The sequence below is a fragment of the Poecilia reticulata genome, linkage group LG16, assembly GCF_000633615.1.
Source record: "Poecilia reticulata strain Guanapo linkage group LG16, Guppy_female_1.0+MT, whole genome shotgun sequence".
Lineage (NCBI taxonomy): Eukaryota > Metazoa > Chordata > Actinopteri > Cyprinodontiformes > Poeciliidae > Poecilia > Poecilia reticulata.
The window spans coordinates 18,097,706-18,109,568 of NC_024346.1; the positions used below are offsets into that span (position 1 = coordinate 18,097,706).

General features: G+C 40.1%; 1 protein-coding gene across 4 annotated transcripts in view; it reads left to right on the forward strand.

Moving 5' to 3' along the window:
• hdac9b (histone deacetylase 9b) overlaps nt 1-11,863 on the forward strand; it is a 24,701-nt gene that overhangs the window by 2,209 nt on the left and 10,629 nt on the right. For 3 of the 4 annotated variants that reach the window (XM_008432478.2, XM_008432480.2, XM_008432481.2), the window contains exons 2-5: nt 6,623-6,864; nt 7,180-7,369; nt 8,633-8,765; nt 8,855-8,976. In XM_008432478.2, coding sequence (XP_008430700.1) covers nt 6,623-6,864; nt 7,180-7,369; nt 8,633-8,765; nt 8,855-8,976 — 687 coding nt within the window. The remainder of the gene's footprint in view (nt 1-6,622; nt 6,865-7,179; nt 7,370-8,632; nt 8,766-8,854; nt 8,977-11,863) is intronic. The other variant, XM_008432479.2, reaches the window with a different exon arrangement.

Here is an 11,863-nt window from a genome sequence, read left to right on the forward strand (position 1 = left end):
AAAAAAAAAAAAAAAAAACCTTTTCACAGAAGAACAATGCAAAACCCTTCAAGTCCACTCATCTACGTTACGTCCTGGACCTGTTCAGGTAGTGTGCGTTTGAAGTGTTTACCATAGAAGAGATGGTGCAAAACAACACGCAGAGGACGGGTTTTAGCGTCACCAGAAAACTGCATAATTTAGGAGTAAAAAGATTCCGATGACAAAAGAGCTGCTATAAATACCCTAGACATTTCTAAATTCCTCTTCCTGTCGTAAAATTCATCCTTAGAAGAGCATAGTTCACTACTACCAACGTTAGGGGGCCTCTTTTTCCCCGTTGAATAGATCTCTGTGTTTCGTAGAATGCTAAAAATGGAAAGAATGACACATTTTACTAATAAATACATTAAGAATTTACTGATTATGCAGAGTGAAGCAAATGTTGCGTGCATGTAGAGCAGCGGATCTCAAAACTTTTCAGCTTACGGCTTGCAAAAAACATCTGTGGAAGTAACTTGTGACCTAGACTATTGGTTGAGTATGTCAATTTTAAGTCAATTAAGCTGGTATGACTTTTGATATAGCATTTAAAGCCTGAAGAATTTTTACAACTACTGTTTTTCTGGTTTAGTTGGATTCCTGACTAGGATTCCAAGTCCGCACACTTGTCAGATTGTGTCCCCAAGCATCGGGGAAAACTGCTGCAGAGTAAAGCGTCCTAAAAATCTTTCGTAAAAAGCATTTCCGAAATGTCAGTCGTCTGCTCGATTCTCTTGTTTTGCTCGTGTTTGTCATACTTTGTATTGTGTGTTATTGTTGTGTAAATAATTAGAGGTAACAGCAGGACAGGAGACAACTGAACGCTTGGCTTCCTTCAGTCAAAGAGCCGTGGTGGCACTGCTTTGCTCTCTTTGTTAGCAGACAGCCTCCCTAACCACAGCTCTGGCTCAGCTGCAAGGACGAGCCTGCAGTCTTAAAAATAAAGACCTGTTTCCTGCTTTAGACATACCAGCTGCTCAAAATAACAAGGCACTTAATGAGAGATCCAGCACCACATTGCAGTCCCAAGCATCGGCTTATTTTATTTTATTTTTTGCCCTCAAACATCTTCTGTATCTCTGTTTCTATTTATACTGGCAGACGGGGGAATTTAGATAAGCAGCCCCTCTCTATTTCAGTTTAAATGCTCACATACATTCATGTTTACAGCATAACCAAGTGTGTTCTTAGTCTCTGTGGCAAAAAAAGCTGAAAATTAGTGCTGCTTCAAGTAGAAAATACCTAAAGATAGATAGGTGAGCTTTACTTTGAACTGATGAAAATGAAGCTGCTTCACAGCATGTGGTATATTTACTTTTACGTAATTCTCTGGCTGCAAATCGATAACATTTCTTTAACAAACTTGCCTTTAACAAACACCAGTTTGAGGCGATGGTGATTTTGTTCAACATGAATGAGATGCTGTCAATCAAACACTGGAATTAGCTTTTTTCTTGGGTGACTAATCAATGATCAGCAGGTCAAATACTAAGAAATCAAATCTTCTTCTTCTTCAGTTTCTTAGATAAATTCAGTCTATAAATTCGTTAGCTACTGCTCTGTTGTCTGTTTTTGTTTTAAACGGAAAAGGAAGATCAGCTCAAGGTTATAATTTCATTCATAAATAGGGACAGTCTTCTAAATCTTTGGCAGTCGTTTTGTTGTGAAATTAAAGAACCTGCTGTATTTTGTATTTCATCCGTCATTTGATGTGATGTAAAAAATGGCATTGGTAAAAAATTAGAATCAGATCTCAAGAATAAGAGAAATCGACATCGACTAAGAAACACTTGAGGAATGCGTCTCTGTTTAATATTAAAATGCCGCTCCATTTAATCTCTGAAATTGTTTTCTCAGAAATATCTGCAGATCCAACCGATGAAACAAGATCCTAATGTAGGCTCAAGAGCTTAAACGATTTTAGCCTGTTTTTTTTGTGTTTTTTTTAGAGGATTTGCTAAGATTCGGTCGTATTCAGGGAGGCATGGTGATGCTTCAGCTACATAAAAACTTGTTAAAGTGAAACGTTGCGTTCCAACCCTCTCACGTGCAGTAGTAGCATAACGTCCCTTGTGATGTGTGTTTCTTTCTTGGATGGGAACCTGCTAATGTGGTCTGAGGCAAAAAAAAAGAAAAAAAAAGGCAGCCATCCAACATCTTAAATTAAGGCTGTGATTGTCACTCTAAGCACCAGCAGGGCTAATGAGAGACAGATTGGTTATAGGAATAAACACGTTGGAGACACTGGTGGTGCAACGCTGCAGTGGGAGTGTGGTCACAGGCAATGAGTCACCCTATATCCCCTTGGCAGGACCTCTGCTGGGAGAGGAATTTGGGCACGGTACAGGGTGCTTGTTGCTCCTCCTGTGCTAAAAACAAATTTGGGAACTGTCATTCATAAATCTCTTGTTTACCAACGCCTACTGGTCCTTCTGTGCACTTTCCACGAATCAAGCGGCACCCAGTGTAAAGTGTTCCCTATAGGGGGGGTCAATGTCACAGACTGCACCGCTGTCCCAGAACGCGCAGACGTTTTTTTTTTTTTTTAATGAGCGACAATTTCAGAAATTAGCTAAAAGTTATGTAAATGTGACACTGCGTTTTATTTTTGCCTGTGTTAAATCGAGCGGGTGGCCTCACAACTGTGACACGCTTTTGCATGTGGTCTATATTAAGACCCTGCTCAGAAAAACATTTAAAATTAGCCTCAGCTTCTGCTAGTTCTGCTTTCTCCTCTGCCTGTAGAGTATTTTTATAATATAGGAACACCAGATTTTCAGTTCAAGTCGCTTAAGACTGCAGTTTGAATTAATAAATAAATAAATGAGATTTTAGTTGGAGGCATTGCAAGTCTAATGTGACGTGTGGTTTGAAAAACGCATCACTAAGCATACCGGTACCCTTGTTTCAGTGTCAGACATGACAAGGGAAGCTAAAAATCACACATATTAAAGATCAAGGCTTTACTGTTGCTATAACAGCGCTTGCTTAAATTTAGGACCTCGTGTTTCCTCATCACTGTTATTATTCAACGTGCTGAACTTTAAGCAGACATATGCATATGAGGCTACCGCAGCTTTCCCATCCTGTTAAGCTAAATGGAGATTTTTCTGGTGGAGGCTGCGCTTGATGTGCCGATCAAAGTGGAGATCCTTAATGCCACTCATAGCCAGGATACAGAATGAAATATGAGATTAATTAGATCTCCCAGCAGGGATTTTATGCCATTTTTTTTCATCTTTCTTTTTTCTCTTTGGGTAGGAGAGCTATATTTGGGTCTATTAGGTAAAAGCAGCACTAAGGCTGTCTGGCTCCCTGAGCCGTGCTGTGGTTCACAGGTTCACAGCACCCACTACAAAAAAGCTCCTTTGTCAAGTACTTACAAGCTAAGATTAATATTCCCTGTCAGGAGAGAAGTGCCTGTTCTACAGGTGCCTGTTCGACGTGTCTGCCATGTTGTTGCCCTTCTCTGTCAACCGATTGAAGTTGTTTTTAGAACACAGAGAGGGAAAATGACAGCGCTGGAGTCCCTTCTGTTTGTCTTCACTTCTTTTGAACACGTTTTAAGTCGCTCTCCCCATTGATTCAGAACCGAGCCGCTGAAGGCTTTTCTAACGTCTCCCCTCATTCTGTCTCCGGCTCGGGACTCCTTTCTTATATAAGAGGCGAAAAAGCTGATATAATAGTCAACATGTCACATCGCACACTGTAGGCAGGAGATGACACGCAGTGAGACTTGATATCTGCAGAACAGGGAGACATAATTACGTCGCCAGCGTTGCCATGGCAGCAGCAAGTTAGGGTGGTGGATACTGGGGAGTGCGTGTATGCTTGCGTGTGTGTGTGTGTGTGTGTGCGTGCGCAGTGAGTGTTTGTCGGAGGGGGTGCGGGGCTGTCACAGACTGGGATTGCGCCACTCGCTTTAATGTTTCTATTTTTAATCGTCACCGGTGCATGCACATGGAAGGGTGGCAGAACTAAAAAAACATGACAAAACAAATGAGCACCAGTGAGCTTTACAACATCAGAGAGCAGAGGGGCACTGGTTTTTTACTCTTTTTTTTTTTTTTTTTGCTCAGGTCTGCTGTGGATTTTGTCGCTTTTTACAACCTCTGTTTAGATTTATTACAGGGCCTTCACGTGGACATATGTGTAACAATGTATGCAGCCTTAGTTCTTCCAGTAACAGGTGAAGTAATAGCACCGCTGATGATCCCTCAGATGTGACCTCTTGAGAAGATTAAGCCAGTGAAAGAACTCAATAAATCTCCATCTAGCCCCTGGAATTTTAAGTAGATTTTAATAATTGTCCAGCTTTGCCATTAAGGAGATAGAACACAGTCCAGATGTGTCTCTGAACATCTCATCGTATTAGGCTAACTAACCTTTATCCGCTAGATTCAATTACCACAGAAACTACGCCGCCTTTGCGAAAGCATTCGCTTGTTACTTTTTAGCCAAAGTACTTTTACATAATAGTCCAACACAAAATAGCTCATAATTATAATGTGGATGGAAAATGAAACATTGTTCTCCACATTAAGAGAAGATTAGAGAGACTGGCCTAAATGCAAAATGATATGCTTGCCAGAAAACGCTACACATCACCCCAAGTTCACTGTCTCCAAGGTGAAACATGGTGGTGGGACAGAGAAGCTGGTCAATGTTTATGGAAAGATGGATGGAGCTAAATTACAGAGCAATCCTGGAAGAGAAACCCTTTGTGCCTGCGGAAGACTTGAGACTGGCGAAATGTGGAGGTGCTTGTGTCATACTTTTCTTCTTCTGCAGGCTGCTGAGGCTTCCTGCATACCTACGACCCCATAGATAGAGTCTGAGCTTGAATGAAATGGTCTATATCATGGCTGTCCAGTTTAAGTCCTCAATGGCTGGAGTCCTGCCAGTCTTTGATATGTCTCTGTTCCGACACAGCTAATTCTAATGGTCCAACTACCTTCACATCACGTCAAAGTTCTGGAGAAGCAAAAAAACAAACAAACAAAAAAAACCCTGAAAAAAATGCAGGATATCAGTCCTTGAGATTTGATTGGCTTTGAACACCTTTATATTAAAATACAACCATGTGCTAGTATGGTCTAGTAAAAGTCCAAACCTAAATACAATTGTGGAACTGTGTAAAGACTTCAAAAGTGCTGTTTAAAAACGACTCCCCATCCAATCTGACTGAGATTGATCTATTTTGTAAAAGAAAAATAAATAAAATTAACAAAAAGTTTCAGCATTTACATGTGAAGATGGCTACAAGTGAAGCAAAAGTTGGATGAACAAGAAAGGGGCAGTGAAAACGACAATAAGAAGCATCACAGTCTTTCTCCTCTGAATTCTGTCAGATCTTCTCTGACAAGTTACTTTAAAATAAACGTACGATTTGGTTCAGTCATATTTTAACTAACATGTCTCTGTGACATTTATTGACACTTTCATTGAAGCAGTCATAGAGATACAGTTCAAACAGTACAAGGAAAAATCCCAGCAACAATATCGGTTTTTAAGAAAAACAAACATCATTAGTTTATTGTTATTAAAAAGGAATAGCAAATCTCTCTCGCTCTCTCAATTCATCCCTTGTACTGTGTTTTGCTTCAGGGGCCTAAATCCAAACTTGTGCTCTGCTTCTCATGTTTGTAAGAAATCCAACCTATGTGCCATTTTCCTTCCTTTGTACTATTATTAATCTCTCTCAAATATATTCAAAATAGTGAAAATTGTATTGTAACGATTCAAGATGTGAAAAGGTTCTACTCCCAAAGACACTGGACATTGTCCTGGCAACATATCTTAAAATGAATTGAAAATCTTCACTCTCCACATAAATGCCAACAGGATCAGCCTGATGAAGGCAGACGGGGCCAATTGTGTGAATTAGATGAAAAAATATAGAGAGGACGTGGAAAATATTGAACAATCACTAATCATTCTCTGTGGAGGAGGACGATGAAGTAAACCCTTGTCTCGCGTTCTTTACTGGCCATTGATTTTTTTTTTTTTACGCAGAACAGGCTATATATGGAGACTGGAGACCAAAAGGGGATGCCCTGTCACTTTGTATCAGGCAATTACCCATAATAGAGAGGCACTTCTTACCAATGTGCATGCTGCATTGTCTGTGCTGAAGCACAGAAATGAGAACACCAGGCAGGTACATGAATTTACAAACTCATGCAGGTTCACGGCCTGTTTTTGTCATACATTATTAACGAGAGGAGGAAATATCTGCAGGATGTTCTGTTGCAGACGGGGAGGAGGACGTTTTTGCAATTATTTATCTATCAGTGGGAAAACAGATTTCATGTAAATACTTTACATGGTTGCTTCAACGTTTTGTGTCACATGTCTGCCGAGTCTCAAAGTGCACACAGCAGCCCCCGGTGGACTCTGAAATGACGTACGTGAGACTGTTTGTTTATACATGCTATTATAATCGCAGGCTTTCTAGGATCACGGGAGAGAAAGATTTTCTTTCTCACAGTGAATGTGCACATTTTTCTTTCTTTAATCTTCCTTGTAACTGTTCATTTAATTACAGCTGAAATATAAAAACGGCACAAATATTACATTTTGTCCCTTTTCTGTGCCGCAGTCGACATTAAGCCAGACGTGCCATTGGCTGTGGAGCCCCTGTCCCCTTTGGACCTACGCACAGACCTGAGGATGCTGGGGCCAGGCTCAGACCCCGGACTGTGGGAGAGGCAGCTCCAGCAGGAGCTGCTCCTCATTCAGAAGCAGCAGCAGATCCAGAAGCAGTTACTGATCAGCGAGTTTCAGAAGCAGCACGAGAAGCTGACCCGTCAGCACCAGGCTCAGCTTCAGGAGCATCTCAAGGTTAGCATTGCACCCAGCAGTAGCATGGAGGTCAGCATGACAGCAGAAACAACAGAACGCAGCACAGCATGACGTAGTGCAGATGCGGTACAAAAATGTGTACCTCAGGACAGCATAAAACGAGTGCAGCAGAAGGAAAACAACTCAGCAGGACTCAAGGTTTTTTGCAGCATATTCTATATAAAAAAAACACATCTTAGCTGGAGCGTCGAGTTTTCCACCGCAGCAAAACAAGAAACAACGGAAGTTTTTAAAAAGCTCCTTTGATTCTACAATTACTTCTGTTCATGCTGATGTGAGCACCGCTTTTCTCAGCTCCAGCAAGAGCTCCAGGCCATGAAGCAGCAGCAGGAACTCGCTGAGAAGGAGCGCCGTCTCGAGCAGCAGCAGCAGCAGCAGCAGCAGCAACAACAACAGAACCAGCAGGAAAAAGAGCTGGAGAGGCATCGACGAGAGCAGCATGTCTCCAGCCTGAGCCTCAGGGGCAAGGAGCGCTCCCGAGAGAGTAAGAGCTCGGCACCGTCATCGTCGCGATTTCCTTTCTGTCAGGGGCAAATGTTTGGCAAAACAAAATTAACCGCCCGTGACAAAAACAATTATAAGGCTGAACCTTTTCCATTATCTTTAATGCGTATCAGTGGGGTTTATGAAAAATGTACATATAAGAGCTGAATGGAATAAATTGGATAAAATGTTCCCTTCAGTTTACCCACTGGAGCAAGCACCACGTTCTGTCATAATCCTAAAATTATGGTATTGTATAGTGTAGTGTTTTTCCTGGTATGTGTGATTGGACAGTGTTCTTTACCTGACACTTTATTTAAAATATTAAATTTTTTTCTCATTATTTCTGTTACCTATTAAATCCAAAATAAATTAGCATCAGCTCACAAAACCCCACCAGATACTGCAAACATGTGAGCTGGTATTTCTTTGCGTTAAATAGTTCATGCTCAGCAGTGACTATGTGAAGGAAAATGCTTATTCATTCCTGTCCTAAATCACTTCTAAACACTATCAGCAAGTAATTTAAGAAAGCAGGGCTCGTGTTAAAGACAGCCTCAATAACATGACTTGATAGTTGCAAGTAAATCACAATTAGATTTGCAATAGCAAGGACTTGAATATGAGCAATAAAGAATTAGACTCATTTTACTGCCATTCATAATGAGGACAGGCTGTTAATTTTTGATGTCTTGCTCTTGGAGGAAAATATTTCTTAACAGCAAATCAAACTGTCTCATGATTCTGGGCTTGGCTTTAGGCCTCTGATAAGTAGTTATGTTGATGATTGGGCGGCACTTGTTCAGCACTGATGACGTCCAGTTCTTCGGTGACCTTTAAAGCTCAAATTTAGAAGAAATGTCTTCCAATAGCGTGATAAAAAATAGTGCCAGGTATAACATTTCATTGCTGTTTTTACCTTATAGTTAATAATAGACAGGATTTATGACTTTGCCATGTCAGGTAATGTGAAACTGTTCTCTGTAACTCTAACCATCTTACGGGGAAGAAACTCACTGCAGAATCACGTATGCAGCAACATTATTGTCCCCTTTGACCACTAGGGGGAGATCTTCCTACATAAGTGGCCTTCTTAGGTGAGGAGAGGATACACGGTTACAGGAGTAATTTTGATATAGTCTTGCTGTTGTTTTTAAATTAGGATGCAGGGAAATTACTTTTGTATCTATATATGTGCATCGAGTGTGAAGATCCAGACATTTACAAGTTAGGGTAACCCCAATCCCTTTGGTTCTGCCTTTTGGTCTCACAGGTGCAGTGGCCAGCACAGAGGTGAAGCAGAAACTCCAAGAGTTTCTGCTGAACAAATCCGCAAAGGATCCAGTCACTAATGGAGCCAGTCATGCTTTCATCCAACATCACAAACTCTGGTACACGTAAGTGACTTATATTACTTTTTGGGGAGAAGTTGAATATTTCTGCACATTTATTTGCCTTTTTGAAACCTTCTTTATTTTTTTAACAGGTCCTCTCACCACGCATCCCTGGACCAAAGCTCTCCACCACTGGGGGGCACATCGCCCACCTGCCAGTACACTCTGCCGTCACCTATCGAGAGCAAGGACGACTTCCCCTTGAGGAAGACAGGTTTGCTAATCTACACATGAACACAGCACCAACGTAAAAATCTTCATACATAAACGTCCTCAACATACACAGTTTTCAGAATTTGTTTCTGGAAAATTAAAAGCTTGAAAGACTCGATATGTTTTTACTGTCAATTCAAGAAAGGTGTTTTTATACTGATGTTGAGGCGTTATTAGGGTCACCATGATGCATGCACCCTCTGTCAAGTTCAGAAAAACATGAATTTGTCATACCTGATTATGTAATAATCACTAATAATAATAATTTGCATTCTCACAGTAGTTATCCTGCGCCATTTTTGTTCCTACATGTTTCCACACAAATAATTTAAAAGTGATGATGACCTTTTTCTAATGCTTCTGTAACCAAGTGTTGTCTATCAGCCTGTTAAGGTGCATTTTATTGTCGACTCTGTCAGGTGAATAGTGCAATCTAAGAGCTACTTCCTTTCATACTTCAAAATAAAAGTCTCAAACTTAGCACAAAACGGTATTAAGCTTAAGGTATGAGCCCATAACAATAGCCTTGACTTATTTCACTAAACAGTTAAACACAGACGGACACATTGGATAGTGTTACGTTAGACAGACTCTGCTTTGGCAAGAAATCTTGTGTCAGGAGATCTTGTTGCGTCTCCAGTCCTGGTGTTAATAAGCTGCCGTGTTAATGTCCCTATCAACCACAGCTCGAAGGTGTTTTGAAGTAGTCCACAGCTAAATTGGATTATTTAGTCAGAATAATGCCTCCTGAGATATGGTGACTCAAAACTATTTTAAAAATGTTAACATAAAGTTTCCACTAGAAAAGAGCTCAAGTTTGTTGGCTTAAAGTTGAAGGGAGTTCTCTGGGGATTAACGCGGAAATAAAGAATGATTCCTTTCGCTCAGTCGCTCGGATTTTTCTTTCATGGGTGTAAAGGTTTGCAGAAGCAAAAGCTTCATAATTTGGCAATAAGGTCACCAAATACAATGTGTTTTTTCATCCTCTGTGGCTTGTCATTTTGCACATGTGCACAATTTGAACATCAAGCAGAGGAATTACGTAAAGTAATGTCGCATCACATCAGAAAAGAATCTGAATAGGTAATTATAAACTTTAAAAGATGACTTCTTTTTTGACCTTTTGTAATATGTCCAAAACACATGAGTTTCTCATCTAAAATACCAATAAATGTCCTTTAAAACTAACTTTGGGATTCACAACACATTTTTCCCCTTCAGCCCCCCAAATAAAAAGGGATGTTGTCTAGTTTTAATTTGATTAGAGTTAAGAGAGAAATCTTAGAATTTAAATGTACATTTATCATCAGAAACTTGGTTTCTCCGACTTAATCCTGTGCACTGACAAAACTCTTTTGACTCTGTGGAAATAGATTCCTGAATCTATATGTGGTCATTTCCTGCTCAGGGCCATCCTCCCCCACTTCCTGTCGATCTTTATTAAAGTCCTCTGAGAGTTTGGCACACGAGAGAGGGGACGCACACAAAGGTAGTTTTGTTCCCTGAACCATTGGTTGTCCCAGATAACTGATTGGCAGGTGTTGCAGACTTAAAGCTTGCACAGGCAGGATGAACCCTGACAGGACTGTTTGTTTAAGAAAAGACAGCTCTCTTAAAACAAAGTAGAGGTGACTCGGAACGCTCCGTGTCAGACTCCCCACTGCTTCACCTCACCAAACTTTTCCTGTATGACTTTGAGATTCACAAAATATGTTATTTGTCCCTAAAGATCTTACAAAACATTTGTGGTTTTTAATGAAGATTTACCTGAAGTCAATTTTATTCTATCTGGTTAGGTGGTATGTTCTGATCTGGTAGCCGATTATTGTTTTAAATTGCATGTGAACCATATGATACTTGTTTTCATCTCTTCTCTTAAGGGCCCCACGTTCTTATAGCCACATTGATCCCTATAAATGCAAAGCGTCACTGACACTCTTGTGTTTCTCTCATGTACCCAAAAAGCAGTTTAAAGACTGCCACATGACTTACATGTTACCTTTGCTTATATCCTCTTTGTTTCAATTCCTGGAATTAGAATAGACTTGGCTGACAGCACGTGATAGTCTGTGGTAAGAATAGTTGTGGCTGAGCAGTAAAAGCTGCATCTCCCCAGCACACCCCACCCTGCTCTACTCTGGTCTTGACCCACTTACCAGAAGTTTGTATTCAGCAGGTGTGGGAAAGATTTTCCAAAATAGTCATGCAAAAGGTAAAACTGCCCACCACAAAGCATTAGACTGTATGTTAAAAATGTATGTTTAATATTTTATACCTTATCTTACACACTTGTATGCATATTTTTGTGTAGACAAACATGTTTTTAAGATGTCGAGAGGTGGGTTAAAGGTGTTTTTGTCACAAATTAGGTACTTGTAGACCAGTAATACTTTTGTAGACTGGTGTCTTCTTGCAAGTTTACAACAACTGATTGAGGACTTAAAAAAACTCCTATTCTCAATGAATTCAGTTGCCAATCATTGTTATTTAAATCTAATATTCGGAGATACTAAGTATTCAAAGTTATTATTTGGTTGGTGAGAACAATATCCTCTGTTTTTTGTTATTGCAATAGACAGAGTATTCTTCGTGTCATCTATTGTTGCTGTATTGACCTGATTGCAGGGCAAGTAACTGGACTGAATAACCTGATTTGATTGAAAAAAGCAAAAATGCAAAGTGTCATCAGCATAGCAGTGAAAATCAATGTTATATTTTTGAAAGGAAGGATGTTAACCACTACCCTTGAATTTATATTCATCTATCTATAATCTATACCTGATTATACTCTCACAGTTCGGTAAAAAGACTAACTTGTGATTTTTTTTGCTGTCAAGCAGAGGCTAAATTAGGAGGAGACGGTTCAGTTTATTCTAACGTATACAAAT